The 21,315-nt window shown below is 56.4% G+C and overlaps 3 protein-coding genes across 3 annotated transcripts; all 3 read left to right on the forward strand.

The window, feature by feature from the left end:
• Window positions 1-1,860: 1,860 nt before the first annotated feature.
• Window positions 1,861-7,621, forward strand: NCLIV_055930 (putative RNA pseudouridylate synthase family protein; the record flags this gene model as incomplete). Its single annotated transcript, XM_003885147.1, has 8 exons — window positions 1,861-1,991; window positions 2,298-2,505; window positions 2,679-4,800; window positions 5,173-5,360; window positions 5,789-5,806; window positions 5,872-6,361; window positions 6,703-6,753; window positions 7,182-7,621. The coding sequence occupies 8 exons, from the start codon at window positions 1,861-1,863 to the stop codon at window positions 7,619-7,621; spliced, it is 3,648 nt and encodes a 1,215-aa protein (XP_003885196.1).
• A 2,379-nt stretch (window positions 7,622-10,000) lies between these two features.
• Window positions 10,001-15,371, forward strand: NCLIV_055940 (putative TPR domain-containing protein; the record flags this gene model as incomplete). Its single annotated transcript, XM_003885148.1, has 8 exons — window positions 10,001-10,129; window positions 10,439-10,508; window positions 11,192-11,376; window positions 12,184-12,880; window positions 13,512-13,618; window positions 13,965-14,096; window positions 14,717-14,996; window positions 15,331-15,371. The coding sequence occupies 8 exons, from the start codon at window positions 10,001-10,003 to the stop codon at window positions 15,369-15,371; spliced, it is 1,641 nt and encodes a 546-aa protein (XP_003885197.1).
• A 2,119-nt stretch (window positions 15,372-17,490) lies between these two features.
• NCLIV_055950 (conserved hypothetical protein) lies at window positions 17,491-20,803 on the forward strand (the record flags this gene model as incomplete). The annotated part of the gene is made up of 5 exons (XM_003885149.1): window positions 17,491-17,710; window positions 18,412-18,593; window positions 18,902-19,080; window positions 19,801-20,058; window positions 20,722-20,803. The coding sequence occupies 5 exons, from the start codon at window positions 17,491-17,493 to the stop codon at window positions 20,801-20,803; spliced, it is 921 nt and encodes a 306-aa protein (XP_003885198.1).
• Window positions 20,804-21,315: the final 512 nt, after the last annotated feature.

Below are 21,315 nucleotides of genomic sequence, written 5' to 3' on the forward strand. Positions count from 1 at the left end.
GTGTCGCCAGGAAACCGTGAGGGGGGGTTTGCCGAAGCCGGCAAACCCCGCGCGCTTGAGAGGGTATGGCAGACGAAGCAAAAAAAGTGTGAACGTGAGGTTTTTTGAGTTTTGGCGACAGCCCTGGACGCGTTCAGCGGGGGCGCCTGGCCGGCTTGTCGACCGCGTCCATAGCTTGTTTCTCTCACGTCTTAGCGTCTCTCCGGAAAGGCTTCCAAGCACAGTATGCGGCGTTTTTAAAGCAAGACGGTGGTCCTCGCGTCGATTCGGCCGATACGCTTGCCTTTCTCTGAAGGGCGAGTCCGTCGCACTCTACTCTTTTCACGTGCATGCGGCAACACGGAAAACACTGAAAAAACAGAAAAAGTAGCTTCCGTCTGCTTGATGCGCCCCTGAGAGCGGAACGTTTCACCTCCAGCAGGTGGAGACGGTGAATGCAAAGTGCGGCTCATGTGCAAGTCGATTACACCAGCGCTTCCCGGCTCCGAGTGTGTATGTAGGATCGTCTTTCGGCGATCGAGCCGTCGGGGCGCAAGTTGTTGTCTTCCCGCAGAAGCGTCTTTCTTGAGAGCCTGTCTTCCCTAAAGTGTATTATGGGGAGGTCACCGATCCACAGCAAGAGGCTGTGTTCTGCCGGACGCGCGCAACTCAAGACAGCTGCACAGTCGGGAGATGACGCTCAAGTACGCAGCACACGCAGAAAGTGACCGCTTGGTTGTGTCTGGTTAAGTTTTATATCACATGCGCATCAGTCTCTGTCGGCGTCTCGTAGTTCTGCACGGGATGTCAGTAAAGCAACGCACTGGATCCGACTGTCGTTTCTCTGAGGGACGACAGAAGCGTCTTGTTAGAAACTACAGGGGGAGAGACGAACAGAATCCTGGGTAGACGCAGAATCTCCGTGGCTCTCGATGCAACGGCCGGAGAGCGTCTGAGGCAGCGGTATGTGAGCTGGGACAGACACGGGGTCTACGCTTTTCTCTGGTCCGAGAAGGGAGCATCCTCGCGGTTCGCTGAAGGGACCCCCTGCCCTAAACCCTCAATGTTTTGCTTGCTGCGTCTTTAGATGTTTCTTGACGCCGCGCGTGCGAGACAGCGGCGTGCGAACCCTCATGCGGCAAGGGACTCTGCACGGAGTGTCGAGCGCCTCGGAAAAACAGACGCTGTTGACCCTATTTTGAGTTACGATTTTAGGTTCTCGACGTGCCTCTTCGTCCAAAGAGATGCCAAATAAGTGCTGACAAACAGTAAAGTTCTTGTCTGCCTTCGGTATTGTTCTATTGCGGCGTTTCCCGTCGTTTCTTGCTGTCTCTTCCCAGTCCATCAGGGCGTGAATCTGCATGCGCGCGCTGTTTAGACCGCCTGTCTCCTCCTGCCTCACGCGTTTTATCTCTTCTTCCTCTTTCCCGGGATCTCCCTCTTCCCTCAGCCGCCTTCTCCCTTCACCTGGCCTCTCTCTTCGTGTCTCTTTCATACGTTCTCCCCTCGATACACGCAACTCCACGTTTTATCCGTGTCTGGCCGCGACGTTCTGTCGCTCGTGGCCGCCGTACGGACTCGCTGTTTGTCGCCGGACTCTTTGCTTTCTCCTCAATAACGTCATAAAGCTCTCCCCGTCCTCAAAAAGCTATAGGTCGCCTTTCATGACGCCGCCTGCTTTTTCCTTGGTCCTTTCTCTTTTTTTCCTCTCCTTGGTTTCGGCGGAGCTCGGACACGCATGGAGTGCAGGCGGCTCCAGCCACCCGGCGGCAAACGTTTCGGCTTCGAATGGACCGTGTACCCTGGTTCTCCATTTCTCTTCTTGCCGCGACGTCCTGACTTGTGGAATTCCGCAGCTCTTTTCCAAAAATCGAAACGCGCATGCACGTGTCGCTAGCTGTGCCTCGCCTCCGCACTCTGGCCGAGCGAGCGAGAGCGCTTGCCCCGGCGCAGAATCACTTTCTCCAGTCCCTTGCGGAGACACCCAGAACCTCGAAGTTTGCAAGGGACGCGTAAGCAAGAAGACTGCACCAGTTGCGACGCGAGCCGACTTCGAGCCTGCCTCGTTCTCCCCTTCACTCTCGCGTCCGCGGCTGTTTTCGAGCGAAGTCTCCCAGGCAACGGAAGCCCCAGCGAAAAGGATCAGGGGCGGAGGCACAGGGGGAGTCGCACCGAGACAGCCGCGCAGATATCTCGACGCAGTTCGGCATCTCCGGGCAAGACGCTCACTGCCTTGGCGGTGCTCGACGCTGCATCCCAGCCTGCGGGAGTTCGCTCGACGTTTTCCCGTTTGCCCCTTCCTGCCATGCGCCTTGCAGGTTTCTCCGCCTGACGCATTTCGCAGAGTCAGCGCAGCCCACGTTCTGCCTGCTGGACCCGGAAATGGTTTCAGCTTCACCCGACAACCGCAAGCAAGGAGAAAGAGGGAACGGGAGCACGCAAGCGCTGTCCTGGCCTTTCTTGGTCCTCGACAGCCTCCCTCACCACTGCCTCGCGCAGGCTTACCAACCCGTCTGTCGCCACGCGGTGCGCGACATCCAAAATCGCAGGCGGCGTTTTGGACAGCTGCGGCCGCGCCGACAGCCGCGCTTCCTTTTCCTCTCTTTGCTCGGATTCCCGGCGCCTTCAAGCCTACGAGCGCGTCGTGTGAGCAGCCTGCTTTCGGGTCCGTGTCGTTTCTCTCCTTCCTGTCCTCTCAGACTTCTCTGCTTCGCGACGCCCTGACCCACGCTTCTCTCACGGCGCCAACGGGCGACACGCGCGCGTCTCTCGACCGCAGGTCAGAAAGCGGGCGGTCCGCAGTCGCCGCAGCTTCGACGTTTCGTTTGCGTGCTCCCCCGCTGCCAGCGTCTTCCATGGCGAGTGCTGGAGAGCGAGACGCGTCTCCGGATACGCGTTTCGTCATCGACTCGGAGCCTGCAGACTCTGCACAGGCATCTGCGTTTCGAAGGTTTCTGCGGGGATGCTTTGCCACGGCCCTCGTCGAAGCACGAAGAGACCGACAGGACGGCGCGACACGTGAGACTTGTCAAACAGACCCACTCTGTCGTCGTCCACTGGCCTCGTCTTCAAAGAGTTCTTGTTCTTCCTCCGCAGATCCTACGTCTTCCTGCTCCCGCTGTTCTGCATCCTCGTCTGCATCCTCGTCTGCATGCTCTTCCGCATTTCTTGTCTCTTCGCGGGCGTCGGCCTCGCTCCGCGCGGACTCTGCGTCTTCACCGTGTACCGTCGCGTCAGAACCAAGTCCCTCTGGGGAGCTGTCGCCAGTGAATGGCGTGCGCCGAGCTGCCTTCGAAGAGTCGGCGACGCGTGCCCTCGCAGAGATCGTTCTGGATGCTCCGTGTTTCTCGCGGCTGCATGCAAAGCTTCAGGGGCTGGCGAGGTGCCGCCGGCGTCCCGTTCCGCCTGTTGCCTCAGGAGACACCACAGCGGCCGGGAGTCGGGACGAAAACGGAGGTGCGTGCGCAGGATCAAGTGACCGAGCTCCGGCGTTTCCGCGTCTCCCGTCAGATGCCCCCATCTCTGATGAGACCTCGAAAGCGAAGTGTAGGTTTCGGCACAGAGAAGAGTCTTACGCGGCTCCGAAGCAGTCCGTACAGTGTACCTCTCAAGAGTCGGCATCCGCTGCCGGCTCTCGCGCCCGCCAGAGTGGAGGTCGCGAGCGTTGCGGCCAAGGGAACAGAGCGGCCGGCTCAGAAGGGAAAGAAGAATCAAGGCGACGCGCGGCGGCTGCGGCAGACGACGTCGAGACCACAGGGGGAGAGGCTACAGCACTAGAAGGGGAAGAAGAGGCGACGCACGGAATGCAGGAAGACGGTCAACTTGAAGAAGAGAGAAACGACGCGCTCCGGAAACCCGCGAGAAATGACACAGACCAAAACCAGAAGGAAGAAAACGCCAGTAAGGCACACAAGGAGAGCACAGGCGAAGGCGTGGGAAACGAGGGGAGATCCTACCGCCTCGAGCTTCATCGGGAAAGTGTAGTCCAGAGAGTGAGACAGCTTGCGACGCTGATTGTCGATTTAGGCAGCACGTACGACGTACTTCACAGGAAGTCTCTGGAAGCCGCAGCCGACGAGGAGAGGGGAGGACAAGAAGCTACCGAGGACGCGAAGGCCAAAGCCCACGAAGAGCCAGTAGCGATGGCAGGACACCGCGATGAAGCCGACAGAGACAGAACAGATCAGGAGGACGCGTCGCGCAGCACGCACGCCGCGCGCCACCGAGGTCAAGACGCCCCGGAGGCAGCGGCAATGCCTGCATGCAGCGAGTTCGGGAACGACCAGCCGCCGCGTGAGTCGTCGAAACTCGCGGAAACTCAGGAGACCTTCGCCGCCACTTATGAAGAAGGGAAGATGTCGCTTGGCGATGCCGCGTCGCTCATTGTTGAGCAGCCCTGGTATCTCCTTCGGGAATTCCCGATTGTCTACGAAGACGCCAACCTCGTGATTATCTCCAAACCGTTTGATGTCCGGGTGGACGTTCCCCTGAAGAGAGAAGACGGCGACGGGGACGGAGCCGCAGGAGAAGGACAGACTGAGCCGCCACGCAGTGACGCGCCAGACAGAGCCGACGCGGAGGCGACCGCGGAGGCGACAACAGATGAACGAAGCAAGAACGCGGCGGACGGCGACTCTCAGGTCGGAGGGAAAGGCAACCAGCTACCTGGGGCATGGGAAAGACGGTTCAGGACGGAGTTCACCGTGGCCGATTGGTATCGGAGACACAGCGAGAGAATGAGGCAGCGACAGGCACACGCAGAAGCGGAGCCGACGGACCAAGACAAAGAGCCGTGCAAAGTTCGTCTTTGCCATCAACTCGGTGAGCGGACGGCGCGTTCCCATCTGCGCTTACTCTCTGCATGCGTAGGTGGTTCTTTGTGGATTTTCGCGTGTCCGATATCCGATTCTGGTCTTCGCGTATTGCGAAGAGGGCGATGCATGCAGGAATGTGCACAGCCACCTTCGTAGGTCGGGCGCCGAACTGTCCTCTCGTCGATTTCGACCCACCGGAGTGTCGCGGAACCTGCGTGGAGACGCACAGGATTGCGCCTGCTGAGTTTTGGCGTTTTGCTTGTGAACAACGAGTACGGTTCCGTTCTCTGCATGTGCCTGTCTCTACCTTGCACTCGACAGCGGCCGTATGTCGCACGTTCGCGCTTTTTGCGTCTGCTGTCTTGGTGGCGCCGCCCAGATTATGCGACATCCGGCTTGTTGATGGTGGCACACAATCAGAAGACTGCGCGAATCGTTCAGACGCTTCTGCAGAGGCGCGAAATTCAGAAGGAGTACCTGGCGCTGGTGTATGGACACCCGCAATGGTCGGAGGTCGAGGTAGTGACTCTCGTCGCGCCTCATTCGACGCATGCGTTCAAAATGATGGTAGGACTGACGCACATCCTCGAGCTCCATGGGCGGTTGGTTCGCTTCGGATTCGGCCGATAAAACGGTGACGCGACGTTTCGTGTGGTAACCTGGAAACCCCCGAGGAGTTGTTTGCTGGCTTGGCGTCCGCCGCTAAGGCACACACAGACTTGTGTCCGCCTGTTGGACTTGCCTTGCTTCCTGGTGTAATGCCTAGAAATGCATCGCATTCATATCCTGTCGCTGGTCCCGTCAAGACAGCAAGACCGAATGTCGCGGTCGCGAGGCAAGTTCCTGTGTTCCTCTGTGCACTGCAACCCCGAAGAGCAAGATGATAAGGGGACGGGAGGGACCGACGAAGGTAGGTCATCGCTGCTGACCGGTTCGCGTTTCGTGTTCATTCGAGATGCTCACCGTTCCGTGGGCTTCTCGTGTTTGACGTGCAGCGCGAACACATGCTTGACGTGAGTCCCCGGTGTCGTCGCGTTCGATTTCTGCCGCCGTCTGTTCTTCGTTGATTAAACCTCAGGCTACAGATGCACAGGGCGTCCCGCTGTCGCCAGTCTCGCCTGGCGCCTTCGCCTCCGGCGTCGCCGCCTACCGCTGCATGTATGGGTCTGTGATGCCTGCTCACGCCTCCTCTCCCGGATCCTCTCGTTCGCCCAGCTCGTCGGCTCTCCCGCATGCGTCGTCCTTCCCTTCGTGTGCTTCCTTGCGCCCTCCGTCTGTCTCTTCTTCGCCAGCGAACTCGCTGGCCGCCCCTTGCACACTTGCATCCGAGTCTCCTGCCTGTTTCGGAGGCCGTCGAGTCGAGACAAGAAGACGCGGGCGGTCTCTCCAGTTGGACGAAACGTTTGAAGAAGCGGCAACATTCAAAGTTGAACAAGACAACGAGGCAGGGGCTGCCGCAGGCCGCACCTGCCAGCTGGGGCGCCGTCCTGTTTCCAAGGCGAGATCAGGCAAGCGCGCCGTCAGTCGCGTGCAAGTTCTCTACAAAGGCTACCTCAGAAACCTTCCAGGTAAGCGGAAGGTTCGTCAGTCCTACGTCACGCTTCCCTTAGAGTCGGACAAACGATGGAAATGCAATGCTGCCAAGGACAAACATCTTCGGTCACCCTCTCGCTCCCGCACACTCAGTCGTTCGGCCGCAAAGACGGGAAGCCGACAGTTCATCCGTTTGTCGGGGTTCCGCCTCGAGTGAAAGGTGCCACGTCTGCCGTATGTCGGGGCTTCACATATGCGGGGAATCCCGCTAAGGTGTGCGAGGTCGTTGGGGTTTGCCGTCACTCTCGCTACGCGTCCCCGACGAGTGGTTGTTTGCCATAGTTTTTGTCTATCGACGTGTCCTTGTCTCTCGCAGAGCCTCTTGTCGGCGTCCCCGGTGCCTTGGTTAAACTCAGTCTTCTTACAGGTGAGGAGGGGCTGACGCACAACTGCAGGTATTCTCCGTGCTTTTTGGCCTCTCATGGTTTGAACGGAGTGAGGACTCTCGTCCTCCCAGCGTCTGCGTTACCGCCCGTGTACTGGGCGGCTTCACCTTGCTGCCTCTCTATCTGTAGTTCTCTCTTTTCCTCTCATGGTTTCCCCGTCACATGCAAAATAGAGAAACAAGGTTTCTGGATTCCGTCGTTCCGTTCGAAATCGAGACACCGCAAGGATGCTCAAACTTAGCAGTTGGTGACTCAATGCACAGGACAGTTGTGATGAGAACGGGGACTGTTCTCTTGATTTCGGTTCGCATCCTGCGTTTTGCCGGGTTTTCGCTCAGGACGATACAAACCGGTTCTAGGTTTTCACTGGTGCCGCTCCATGAACGGTCTCATTTTTCTTTTTTTGCAGGCCGCCGTCATCAACTCCGAGTCCACTGCGAACATCTCGGCCATCCCATCGTTGGGGACGCGACCTACGGAACAGGAGATCAAACTCCCTTCCGGATGTTTCTCCACGCGACGAGTCTCCAGTTTCCTTCTTTTCCTGCTTCTTCTGTTTCCAGCCCCTCTGGGTCTTCGTCTCTCAGGTCTTCTTGTCAACAGATCAAGTGTCGACTCCCAGATCATGCTGGTTCTCTCGCTTCCACGACAGGCGCACCTCGTCCCGTTTCGTCCTTCTCGGATGTCGACGGGCGTCCCGAGCAAGGAGCGAAGCGATGTGGCGGCAGAGCCAAGACCGAAGAAATCCTGTTTCTGGAGACTCTGAAGAGATCCACCTTTGTGGACGATCCGGGATTCCAGTTCTTTTTAGGCGCTTCTGAATCAGGCCATTCCCTTGACGGTGTATAGCGCTCTGTTTTCAACATGTTTTTCTGTCAGTTTCCTTCCAGCAGCCAGTGGATGGATGCAACTCGGTGGTAAAAAAAGGGGAATAGAGGGCCAACGGCGTTTTTTTTGGCTATCGAATGCAAGCGCGCGGTCGGTGTTGGGAAGACCCCAGAGATGTGCTGATTTCTTTGCCACCACCACGCGACATTCGTTTTCCAAGTCACCGGTGCAAAATTCTTTGTTACCTCGACTGCGGCTTCGCACCCCCGGCGCCGCAGTGCCGTCGCTCTCAAAGCTCTCATGGAAGGCACTCTCTGTACTTACATGTAGACTGTCTCTGAGATTCGACGTGCACGAAGCTTCACCGCGGAAAAAGGCAGAGCTGATTCACTCGCGCCTCTGCGCTCACCGAACGTGGCACGTAGCGCTGTGCAGGGGTTTTTCACCCGCGACAATGACAGCTGGACTTTCCTACACCACCGACATTCCACTGTGTGCGAAGTAATGCCTGCCACACAAGCTGGGGCTCCAGGTGCGGTTCTGCAGAGTGTGCTGTTCGCAAGCGGCTCTGTGGGCGCTGTATGCAAAAATTCAAAGTAACCTAGCTCGGGGGGAGCGGCAGCAACAATGCCGGCGCTTGCTTTACCGGCGGAAATAGTCAACTCAGCCGTTGTCACCGGACGGGACACCGCGTTAAGTGGAAACCAAGTGTTCGAGTGATCCTCTATCTCTAGGAGAGAGCGCAAGAAAAACAACGACGAACCCTTTATTGTCAGGACCGCACACAAGTGTGCATGATGTCCATCGCTGGGCGTGTACGGTCGACTCGGACGGGACGGGAGCTGATCACTCAGACGTCGTCACGGGGTTCTGAGGCGCTCAGGAGTTCTCCTCTGCAATTCGCACCGTCCACAACGCGATCGCGTCAGAATCGCATCCTCCTGCCGAACGTGAGAGCGCCTTCGAACTCGTTCCTAGCAGCAGGCAAAAACAGGCAAGGCACGACCCGAGTCGATCGCGTCCGACACAGTGTCAGGGACAGGACACAGTGGCGCAGCCCCCCGCCGCTCTCGGGTTCTCCGCGTACAACCTTGGTCACCTGTCTCCAGATGGCAACCGATTCAAGTTGCCTAATCACGTGTTTTTAGAGGTGAGAGCATGTGTACTCTAGTGCAGCGCGGCCGTCTGACGACTGGCGAACTTTCGAGGTTCGCTGGCGGCGTGACGGTCCAACCTGGTGACGCCTGAGGTTTTGCGCACGGCGCAAGGCTTCGAAAGAAGCGAATGAAAGCGTTCCTGTCGCACCCTGACATCTGGTCGGAATCCCAGCGGTCTGCAGAGAAGGGGTTGGAAAAAAGGTGGATCCCCTGGACCCAGATGAAGACCCGTGAATCCACGGCGTCACCGGAGTCCCCGAAACGCCGAGAAACGCGCGCTCTTGGATGTTTTATCGGACTGAATTATTTGAGCGGCGGCTTCCATTCTCAGCCCAATCCGTTTGGGAGGCTCTTCAAAGAGTGACAAGAATCCTGAGGACAGAGAGGCAGGGAGACTCGGCATCTGCAGCGCACAGAGCGACGTCGTTCCGGACCCGGTTGCGCGTCGATCTAGCCGACGCGTCTCCGGAAGGCCTGGGACAAGGGTATATGCATGCACTTGCACACACCGAGGACGAAAGGAGAACCTTTTTCCACGAAGGAAAGGAAAAAGTTGCACGGACCTCCGCTTTTATGGGCCTCAAGCATTCGCGGCTCGCCTGTCAGTCTGTTTAAGGGGAGGCGTCTAGATGAAATCGCTCCTGCCGTGAGGCATCTTCTTTTCTCAAGATGCGCCACGAGCACTTGTGGTTCTCCACACACACTGTGCTGAAAGCCGTGTCCCGACTTTATACTTTGGCGAGGCACTGCGCCGTTAAGGAACTCAAGACTCTTTTTTCTTTTATGTACGCACTGCCTCATTTTCCCTCTTGAGCGTCTGTGAGCGGCATGCTCTCTCGTGGATCGTCCTGTGCGCTTTGTGCACGCGAAAAGAACGCCGGTAAAAAGTGTACGTTTGCACGCACACATACACGCCGGGTTCACGACCTCTCACCGTCAAAGCGCCAACGAGTGTGTATGCTCTTTCCCTTCTGAAAACGACACGAATTTCTCGCTTTGGCGCACCCCCCCCCGTGAGAGATCCTCGCAGCCAGGAATTTCCAGGTCTATGTCCGGGGGGCTTTTCGCGGCCTTTGCTCGCCATTCTGTGGCGGTGTAGGGATATTCGCGGTCGCGCCTCTGTTTCCGTCGGATTACGCTCGGCTTCCCTTGGACCGTTTTGCTTTTCGTCAGAACGAGGGTGGCTTAACTGAAAAGGTGATTTGGACGGCAGGAAGCGTTCTCCCGGTGTCCGGTCAAGACGATGGAGCCCGACTTGACCTCTGTGCCTGCCGGGGCCCCGGTCGCCGATCCAGAAGAAGACGAGGAAGGAAGCCGGAAGTACACACAGGCAGTTCAAGAGAAAGAAGAAGGAAATCACCTCTTCAAAAAGGTATCGCGCCCTGAGGGGAATGCACGAAGTCTGGGCGACCTCAGAGCCGTGAAGAGGAAATCCGGAACCACTCCCGTGCAGAAAGAAGTCTTGTGACAAATTTTCTTATTACGTGAAGGCCAGCGTGTAGATGCAGCTGTGCTTGCCGGCAGTGTGTACCATACGAGTACATGATCAGACGGCTTCCCTCACAAGTGCTGGTGGTGCCTCTTCGCTCTCGGCTTCCCAGGGGTCCGTCAGCGGTTCCCGCTTCACTCTGGAGAGACCTTTTCCGTCGTGTTTCTTTCTCATGTTTCGGCCGCACCTCAGGGGAGTGTCCAGGAGGCAGTTGAAATATGGCGGCATGCGTTGAAACTGTGTTACGAGCTTTCTGTTTCCGGTAAGAGAATCTTTGGAAGTTTCCCAGCGAGGGCATCTTCCGTGTTCACTGACTCGGAGGGGAGAAATAATTTTCCCACGTACCTCCATCCTTTGGTCGTCGTCTCGATCGGTGTGCTTCCGCCGTGGGGCTTGCCCATCGCTGCGTCCCTTCCAGAATTCATACACGCGCAGGCTCCACCCCACATATATATATATATATATATATATATAGATACAGATATATGGATATATATATACAGATATATGTATATATGTATATATGTGTATATGTATATATATATATATATATATATATAATATGCATACGAATATATGCTAGCCTACAGCTGCGCGCTCCGGATGTGCGCAAATATTGGTACATACCCCGATCTGAACTGTGTGCTGTGCGCGCCTCAAAGACTGTTTTGTGTCTTGTCGTCGCGCTTCTGATGATCGGTGTCGTTCCAAGCACCAGCACGTTCAGTGGCGTCTGTGGGTGTGCTGACGCCCTCGGCCTGATATTCACTCTTCTTCGCGTTTTTTTGATGTCTGAAGTTGGCGTCGCTTTTCACATGCGTGCCCCTGGAATCCTCCCTCGCTTCTGCACAGAGCCCACATAAGGCGCCTTCTTTCTTTCGGACGCCGCCCCGTTTCTTCACTCGTTCCCTGTCTTCCCCCCTCCCGTCTCACTCTCACATGCAGGCACTGCGCCGAATGCTGCGGCCATGGGGGAACTCCAAGTGGTGTTGGAGAACAACATCGCCGCTGGTCTCCTAAAGGAAGGGTCGTACTCGCGCTGTATTGAGCACTGCGAACACGTTCTTCACGTTCAGCCAGGCAACGAAAAGGCGCTCCTGAGGATGGCGAAGGCACACGCCGAACTGCAGGTCAGATTGGGCCCGCGAGCCGGAGACTCTGAAAAGGCAAAAAGTCCTCCTGCTGGCCCACACCCCGCTTCCTGCCGGACGAAGAAGGAAAGTGCAAAATACTGGAAGAACGAACGCAGTGTACCAACCACTGCAGCCATATATATATATATATATGCATATATATATGTGTATATGTATATATATGTATATATATGTATATATATGTATATGTATATATGTATAAACAACCTTATCGACTGCACTTGCGGCCCTTCTTTCTCTCTGGCGACAGAAGCATTTACTGCATGCGGGTGGTCTCATCTCCGCTGCTCCTTCTTTGCGGGAGGCTCTAGGTCCACACTGGCGAAAATCGAAGGGTGTTGTTCGCCGGACGTGCTGACGGACCGTGTTTTCTCTGTTCGTCTTCTCTTTAGATCTACCCACTGCCTAGTAGGCGCCACGTGCCTTGCTGCCTCTCGTTCCCGTTTTTTGTCCCTGCGGGTCGCGGTTGGGGACGCCGCCTGTTCAGCAGACGGCGACTGGTTGCCGTGTTGCAGTCTTTCACCAGTGTGCAAGCTGTCGAGAGAACGCTTCACAGGTGTTCCAGTGAAAAGCGCGGTCCGCCCTGCATCATGCCGTCCTCTCTGAGCCGTGGTCCGGCTGCGCCTGTGCTGGCTCGTGTCCCGTTCTCGCACCTGACGAAGGACGTGTGCGCGTGAGGCGCGTTTGCCGTGCATGACTCGTAGTCGCCGATGCAGCGTCTCTGTTTTCTTCTCGACGGGCATTCGCTTTGGAGATTCGTTTCGCCTTTTGTCCTTGTTCCAGGAATACAAGAAGGCTGAGGACGCGATCCGCCGGTTGCTGAAGGTGCACGCTGAGAACCATGAGGCAACCCGACTTTATCGGCAAGTGCTCGAGGCACAGGTGGAGCACAAACGGCAGCAAAAGGCGTTGTACCAGACAATGCTAGGGAAGGGGAAAAACACGGATTCGCTCGCAGTACCCCCTGTGGAAAAACAGGCACGCGCCGCTGAGGCTTCCAGCGCTTCGCCCCTCTGCCCCTGGATGTGGGCCGCGGAGTTCCTGCCTATGGACAAAGATCCGGTCGTCTGGCGAGCTCCGCACTCGATTGAAAGCCTCACAGAAGACTGCAATTTTCCTCTAACTCGAGGACTGCCTTTGACCATCCTCTTTGCGCTCCAAGCGGCAGACGAAGCTCGGCGAAAGGCGATCTCGCCGATGGCCGAAGGCTCCAGGAATGGCGGCGCGAATGGCGGATCGTGCAGCCGGACCCCGGCCGCTGGAGCTGTGAGCGACTCGGCTGGGGGGTGCCAGCGGTCAGATGAAGCTTTGTGGGACTGGCGATCGATACGAAAAGACGTCCTCTGCGTCCACCTGATTGGCGCTACCAGTGCGCACGAAATGGGGTGCAAATTTACTGTCCTGATGGAGCGGTGGCCGCGCGTCAAAACCCTCATTCTCGTCTTGATTGGATTTCTGGGCCAGCATGGAAAGCTCGAAAGTAGGTCTGTTTTTGCCAAGGGGAAGCGGGAAAGGTAACATGTGCAAAAGATTGCACGTCGCACCGGCAAGGCGAAGACGATCACGAATCGTTACGCGGCCCTCGCAAACGGGCGCCGAGCGGGACAGGTCGGGGCGATGCGACGAGGGGAAAGCAGTCGAAGCCTGTTCGGGGGAAAAACAGACTTACGGGACAACCCGGAAACGAACAGGGGACTCAAAAGACGTCCGAACAGATAGCGAGACCAAAAGGACAGCGAGCGGAGGAGGAGGCGAGGGGTGACGATTGGGATTTCCCAAGCTGAAGAGAAAAGGACACGAGAGGCCAGCGAGAGGAGACCAGCGAGAGCGGCACGGACTCCATCAAACACACGTATTCAGTGTAACGACAAGCACCGCGTGCTCGAGAGAGAAGAGGCTGATGCTCTGCGTAAAACCGAGTTGTTCATTTGCAGTGCTACACCCTAGGCGTTCGAGCGTTTGATGTGCTGTCTCTCGTAGCAGAGAGAGGAGCTACGTCCCCTCGTTTGGCAACCCTGCGCGGGTGCGCTGTGCGAACGCGTTCACCTGGTTCATTCGCGGCTGCGACTCGTGCTGAATGTGCTGGTGTCGTGCCGGTCTCTTCTCCCCAGATAAATTGGAACGCGGGAAGGTTCAGCCTCCTGCAGTGGTCAAGACAGAGGACGGCCGGGAGCAGCTCGCGGTCCCGTTCAAGGGGACCTACGAGGAGTTTGTACAGGTGAAGCAAGAAAGAAAGGACAGATGAGTCGGAAGAAAAATCGCCGTATCTCTCACGGAAATCCCTGCAGCCTCGGTCCTCAGCAAGACCTCGGCGCGTGTGTGAGGCCGAGGTCTGATAGAAAGCGCATTCGACGAAGACGGAAACAGAATCGTGATAAAGATGGGACACGGGCGACCATCTCGTGACGGTGTTTTCGAGACTCCACTGCCGTTTCCCAAAACGCGCACATGGCCCTTGATGCTGTTTTACCATCTCTTAAGAACACAACATAGGCGACGGAGGCTGCTTCCAGGGCTGGGAACGGGATGCACGACGGCTCCGAGTTTGTGTTTTTGACGTTCAGGCGGTCCCCGGAGTCCTCACGAATCCGGAGTGCACATTTTTCCCCGATTTCGCGGTCTTAAGCACGCCGCTTTTTGCTCGAGATCTCGACTCATGGAAACCCGCGTTGTCGCTTCTGCTCGATGCGGACGTGGTAAGCGAAGAAAGTCTGGATGCCTGCTTGCCTTGGCGTCCACGACTCCGTTCAGATGAGCGAGAGAGTCGCGCAAGGGCGGGGGGCGACTTCTTGGCTTACGTCACTCCCCACAGGACCTTTATCGAGGGCTCGCCATCGTGTTTTGAGATGACTGGGACCCAGCGTGTACCACCGATGGGGCGGCGGACTGTTGGAGCTTTTTGGTACGGTTTCGGGACGCGAAAAAGCCTGTGGTTCGAGCCGGGGCGACTGCAGAGGTGCTTGCAACGTGTTCGACCTACGTAGCCCCCTTACAGACGAGAGACTGCAGGTACATTTTTATTGTGTTTTTTTCGAAAACTGAAGGGCGATTTCGGGCTAGGCAAAACCGATATAAAGCAGCGTTGCCCGGAAGGAAGCGTCTGGCGGATTCTACGATTCCTGAAGACAGTCTCTGACGGAACATTTGTGTGCTGTTGTTATGCGCCAGCCCACCCAGCTTTTCGTCCTATTGGTTTGATTTGGATCGGGCGTTTCTAAATCATGCTTCACCCTCGCACTATGCTCGATCCCACCTTCACGTTCCCATTTTGACTGAGTCGTTAGCGGTTTTCTTCTCGTTTTTCCCGTTCCCTCAGCTCTCGATCGTCACCGTTAGCGGGCCGCTGAGGGACGAGCCCACGGCGGAGATAAAAGAAGAAGAGGAAGTCGTGCGGCAGCAAGGAGGACGGGTCATCGTGCCGACTTCAAAAAACGACTTCCCGATTATTTTCCGAGTTCCCAAAGAAGCTCTAAAGAAACGTGCGGAGCTAGGAGCAGAAGGCGACAAAACAGATTTCATAGGAAACGAGTTGCTCCCAGGCGTAGATACGGCCGATGCATGCACTGACTCGGCGGTCCTTGGAGCTAAACATGCAGGTGAGAGAAAGCGAATATGTACTTTTTAAGCTGTTGCGAACCATGATCTCGGCTTCACCGAGTTGTACGACCAGCTGTATAGGCACCTCATGAGTTCAAGAGTACATGCGACTTCTGACGCAATTTATGTTGTTTACACGCAAAAAATTGTTGACGTACAACGCAGGTCGTGGGAGCGTGCACAGAAGCGAAGTCGCGTACACAGCCTTGGATAGTGGGTTTCCTCTCTTCTTTGTCGGTGAGCAGCCTCACTGTTCTGCCCCACTGGATGCTCCGGCATATGGTTCTTTTCTAATCGGTCGCACGTTTCCCCTTTTTCTCCCTGTGTGCGCAGCGTTTTTCGTGTTCCGGGGCCGAGTCAAGTGTCCCGCGTAAGGACTCTCGAGGAGAGAGTGTGCTACAACGAGGCTGGGTTTCTCATCATCGTTCCAGACAGAGCCAACGGAGAAGAAAAGCGGGTACCATTTTGATGGCAGGCGCAGCGGGCTCCGGTGCTCAGAGTCTCAGACTTGCAACTCATGAACACCATTAACATTCTCGTTTCATCTGCGTATGCCAAAGGGCTAGTAGAAGAGCAGATTCACAGACACTCTACAGCGTCTCTCTGTTGCGATTTTTTTTCACCTACGCTGCCTTATCGAGTGGAACTTGTAGAGTAGTTTTGTGGCGGCTTTTCAAATGCTCCGCCTACTCTACATTTTCTCTCTTCTCCACGGGCCTTAGGAACTGCTTGAAACTCCCGCGTCCTTTCCAAAAAAAAGAGACTTGATTCACCCTAGCAAGCACCTCTAAAACGGCCTACGAGAAGCGGCTGTTTTTTTGGTTGCTACTTTTGCCTCCAACCTCTCTGGCATCGCTGGTCTGTTTCCTTGTGGGCGCTAGCACAGAGGAGGGCAGTGGCTATAGTAAGTAGATATAAAACGAAACCAGACATCCAAGCCGTAGTTAAATATAACTCCAGTTATACACTCCTCGAGTCATGGGCGCTAGCACAGAGGAGGGCCCCAGAATCACCCATTTCGCCTTTGAAAGTACGGGGGGGGGGGGGGGGGGGAGGAACTCAAATGGACAAAGTCAGATTTATTTCCCCTGAAGACGTGCGACACTGGCCTTTCCCTTCTGGTGGATCTTGATGAAAAAGCTGGCTCCAGTACCAGAGGAAAACGCAGGCGAAGAGAACACAGAGAGAATAAAAGGCAGCACGGAAGGCTTTCGGTGAGGGTAGGCGGGAACATAACTGCAGGGAACCTAGTCGGGTTAGTTCCAACCTCACCATGACACGGCCCTGCCCCCAAGAAGGAACGTCACATCCACTCAGGTGTCTCCACTCCCCGATGAGGGTGCTGCCGAGCGTGGTTCTGAACGAAGTAGGCCACAAAGGCGCCAACCAGAAGGCAGCTCGGAAATCTGAGTCCCTGCGAAATCTCCCAAAGACTGCAAACACCACTGTGTTCAGCAGAGCGAGTTTGCCCGTGAGAGTGCCTTTCGAGTTCCGAACAGAATCTTCTAGGACAAAAAACCCAAGCGAACGCGGAGTCGCTCGCAAACCACCCGGCCGTCCCAAGCAAAGGAACGTCTACGGTACGGTCCATATTTCGGCGTGTCATGGTTGCGCTACATGCAGGACGTGTCGTTCCCCTGCAACTGAAGCTTACTGTATATGGATCAGCCTTCGAGGATCTTCCGATCCTCGAAACCTGATCAAAGTGCGGCTTACCACCAACTTCGAGGACTACGGCATCTGAAGACACTACCATTTGCTGCAGTTGTATGCTGTGCAAATCCATGGGAATCGGCTGGGAAGAAAACGCGTACGAAACCCCCGCCACGTCCACCGGCTGTTCCGACCCCCTCGACACGCGACGTTACAGCCAGGGAGATCAACTCCTGCATGCCCTGACACGCTTTTTTTTCGTCTCGAGATGCGGCAGAAACAGGAAAGCCCGAACGTTTCCTGGCCCATTGCAAGAGAGTTCAGGGAGAAATGACCACGTCTGTACTCCTCTCTAGAACGTGTCCGACTTGCTGCACACCAGCGACAGAGCGCGCATTTCGAGTTTCGGCAGAATCGTGCAGCAGCTCTGATACTTTTCCACGCGCCGTTTTCGGCTGCATGCAACAGTCGCTTGAAGTCGAGAAATCAATTTTCTTTTCCACGACGGGGAACGGGGAGTCCGACGCCACTGTCTTCTTCTCTTCCCTAGTTACGACACAGTTGAGGCAAGGCGTAGGGTCGGCACTTCATGTGTGTGCACCGTTGTCTTCTCATTCTCGTCACCACTGCGGCATATTCCTTCAACTTCCTTCGCGGCGCTGCAGAAATGAATCGAGACGGGCGGGGGCAGTTTTCCCCTCTCTGTCTCGAGCCTTTTCTTTTCTTCGCGTGTTTCTTTCACCGTGAAAAGACGTTTGTGCGAAGGGGAAGGCGTTTTTGTGTACCTGAAGCGTAGGCCGTCGAAGTTTTGTCGGGTTTCTCGGCCAGAGACCCTCAACCATGCCGAGAGGCAGCCACCGAGGGGGAATTTTCCCCGTTTCTGGGCTCACATGGGGCATGAACCGCCCGTACCTAAAGAGAGGTCTTTATCAGCATCGGAGAGATCACATCTTCACACCGCGCTGGGGCACAAGAACAGCCACTTTGAATCCGTCCCCGCTTCCTGACGGCAGCACACGGAAATGGGAAAACGATGCCTTCAAAGCCTGGCCCCTGCACGGTAGGTAGAAACACAACCTCTCTTTTCCGCGCCATCGTGAAGCACAAAAAAGGTGAAAAGATACGTGAAAAGGCACCACAGACCGGCAAGGGGCGTGAAGCGACACGGAACAAAAGAAGTCTCCGCGTAGGCAAGCGGAGAGGAACGTAGGTGGGGAAGAAGCGTGGCATGCATTGCAGGAAGACCTGCCGGTTTTTTCGCGAGAGGAAAAGTGACAGGAAGAGGCCGATGAGGTGAAGAAGCGTGTGGAGAGGGGAAACCAAGAGACAGGTCTGAGGAGGGAACACGAAGTGACCATGCTTGGGGCATGACTCCTCGAGGCAATGGGGAGGAAGAGTGACGGAGAAAGGAGCGATGCTGGGAGCGACGCGAGTTCCAGCGGGAGGGAGACGGAATGGGACTGCGAATCCGCGGACGAAGTCTGCACGAGTCAAAGAGCGACAAGTGGGTTTATGAAAAGCACCAGAATGGGTTGAGTTGGGGAAAATGGGTAAACGTTGAGAGCGCGTTAGAGACATCACAGGTGAGAGAAAGAGAGACAGCGCCTACAGCGCCCACGGGAGAAGCGGCCGCGAGCTGTACGGCAGAGTCAAGGGCGTCTGCCACTCCCACATCGGTCCTTCTGTTTCTCTTTAGTTCGTCTCCTGTTCCGTTATTGTCTTTTGCCTCCCGCCGTCCCTTCTTCGCCCCGACTCGCGCAGGCTGTCCCCACCACGTGAAGCTCTACGCAGTCAATGAAGCTCGGTACCTGGTTCCTGCAGCGCGCTGTACTGCTGGCCCTGAGATCACCCAGTATATCCTCAATCAACTCGACCCTGGAGGCGGGGGGAGGAACTACAGTGGTGTCGGCCGGCCAGATGTGCGCTTGCCCCTCGCCAAGCCAGTGAGTTTTCGAACCATTTAAAAGTTGAAAAAGTTGACACAGGGCACACCGAGACACACGTGGGTTCCCTCTCGCGCCAGTTTGTGCCTGTCCGAAAAGGCGACAGACGCACACCCTGTGAACGGCGAAACTTCATGCAGGTGCGTGGCCCTTTTTAGCTAGATACGAGAATCTCTCTCATTCTGTTCTCTACTCGCCCTCGTTCGTTCGACACAGTCTGAGAACGTAATACGCACAAAGGCGACGTGTACATCATTCAGCCGGCAGTCAGGGCTTTCCGCGTGTCTTCGGGGTTCTTGTTCGTGCAGGCCGCGCCTTCGACGAGTCACTTGCCGCACCATCTCGTTCAGATTGCCCGCCACGTCATGGGCGAGGCAGGCGAGAGAGCCCGACGGAAGGCGCTTTCTTTTGCTTCTTCGCTCTCTGACCAAGGCTTCTCGCCGGACGTTTTCGATCCCTTTGGAACTCCCCTTACAGAGCGAAGCAGGTAAGCAAGGACGACGGCCGACTTACTCGCGTAACGGTCGACAGCAGGGAGGCACGCTTCTTCAGATTGGAGAAGGAAAGGCGGTGAGCGTCTCGACCTTAGTCTGTTGAGAGAGTCGCGTTTTCAGCAGACACGGGGGAACGGGGACAAAGGCTTCTCTTTTCTTGTAAGCCGAGGGGATAGAGGGGGGGTAGGGACCGTGCCTAGCCATGCGTTCTGACAAAGAGACAACCTTGACTGGAATCCGCAGCAGAGGTGACGGCTGGGATTCGCGCGGGTTCGTCAGGCGAGTTTGCGGGTCCACGTGAATTCCTATCTGCGACACCATTTCCGAGAGGTTCGTTGTTCCTTCTTTTTCGATCGTTCGTTCGAGCGAAGCGTCCCAGTGCCGCGACTGTCTCGCAGCGGTTCCCGCAGGCGAAGATTCCGTTCTGCCTACGTTTACTGTTGAGATAAGGACGTCGTGTGCGAGCGTCGTTTTTTTGGTGGAAACATGCTCGACTGTTCCCGGGTCCGACTCGTCGTGCGTCTCTCCGTTACTCTCGGCTTCTACAACTTCTTTTCGCGCTTTCGTTTCGCACAGCCCCTCCGTGGAGTGCCCGGCTGGGCGTCTTCTGCGCCCCAGGGGGAGAGGTCGCCCCTCAGGGGAAAACCTGCTTGCCGTCGAGTCCCATCGCCCCTCCCCCCTTCGCTGTCTCGCCTTGTTCTCGCTCCTCTCAGAATCAAGCGGCTGTACAACCTCGTCTGCGAGGCTGACGCGTGGCGGGTGAAACCGGACTCTCGAGGCGGGCGAGCTGTCTTCGCCGACGCAGTCAACGCGTTTCCCTTCGTTGACGAGAAAGCGGCGCTGGTGCGCGACTTGCCTCTGGCCGAGATCCTGTACTCGCGGCACACCCATCGGCTGCAGAGTCGCCGCCATCCCTTCTGGATCGACATGGGCTACAAGAAGCGGAGAGTCCGAATCCCGTACCTCTACAGGTGAGGAAATGCAAAAGCAGCCTCCGGACGCAGAGCGGCGCTTCGGCTTCCTCGTTTCTGGCTGGTTTTGTACGCGTGTTACGACAGTCGTGTGGAGGGGTGCGGATCGCCTTTTTCGGAACTGGCGAGCTGTGTCGATCGTGGTGGCGTCACACAGATCCATGTGCGCATGAACGTGGCGGGTTTCCTCTTGCTGGTGGGAGGCTGCCTGTGGCCAAAGAGGCAAAATGAAACAGACTCCGAGGCGCGCTTCTCTCAGCCCTCTGTCTGACGCTGTCGCTCTGCGAGAGCCTCTGCAAACTTCCCAGGCGTGCTGGCGGTCCCCCAACAGATTTGCCGTGTGACTGGATAGTGCGACTGCGAAAGGAAACAAAACGTTTCGTGGCCTCGAACTTGCATCGCCTCTCTCTTCGTCCGGGTCCTCCGCGTAGTGCTCATGGCAACACGTTGCGCTTGCGTCCAGCAGAGGTAGCCGGAAAACGTCTCTCAACGCGCCACATTTTTGTTGCCATGGGCGCGCATCCAGCGTATCGTTTGGTCCTTTCGCGGGGGGGGGGGGGGGTGAGTCTGTGTGTGGCGTTCCCTTCAAAACGTTCGCGTTTCGTCTGAAATCTCTGCACATGTTTGCTTCTCTGATTCCTCCTGTGCTGCGGTGGCGAGCAGGCGGCGCGTCGCGAAGGAGGAGGCACAGGAACGCGAGTTCGGGCTCTCTCGCACGCATGGAGCTCAGATCTCAGGTGTTTGAGAACGCGCTTCTTGGGCCGGGTTTCCACAAGGCAAAACGAATCTCGCTCCCGTGGGTGGTTCTCCACATCCACGTCACTTCTTGTCTCTCCCATCGTTCCGCTTTCTCTCGCTCGCAGGAATCGTGTATGACTCGTTTTTTCGGTTTTCGAGTGACGTTTCGCCCAGCAGGCGACGGCCGAGAACCTCCAGCTTTCCAGATGTCCTGCGTACACTCCAAAACGTCTCCGTGTCGTTTTGTCTTTTACTTCTTGTAAAGGTCTCTGCTCTCAACACCCACGAGGCGTTCGCCTGGGTTTGCACACACTTTTGATGCCCGCTGGGGCCGCCAACCGCGCTGCCGATTCCTGCCGAAATATGAAACTTAAAACTGCGAATGTGCGTCTCTCCTTGCCCACGCACGCGGGGCGTATGTTGCTGTTTTTGCGTGGCATTCCAAGGAAACAGCCCTAAACAAAGCTCCTCTGCACAATAGCATGAACCCTCACGCAACCGCTCCCCCCCCCCCTCCAA

This window comes from Neospora caninum, chromosome XI (assembly GCF_000208865.1).
Source record: "Neospora caninum Liverpool complete genome, chromosome XI".
NCBI lineage: Eukaryota > Apicomplexa > Conoidasida > Eucoccidiorida > Sarcocystidae > Neospora > Neospora caninum.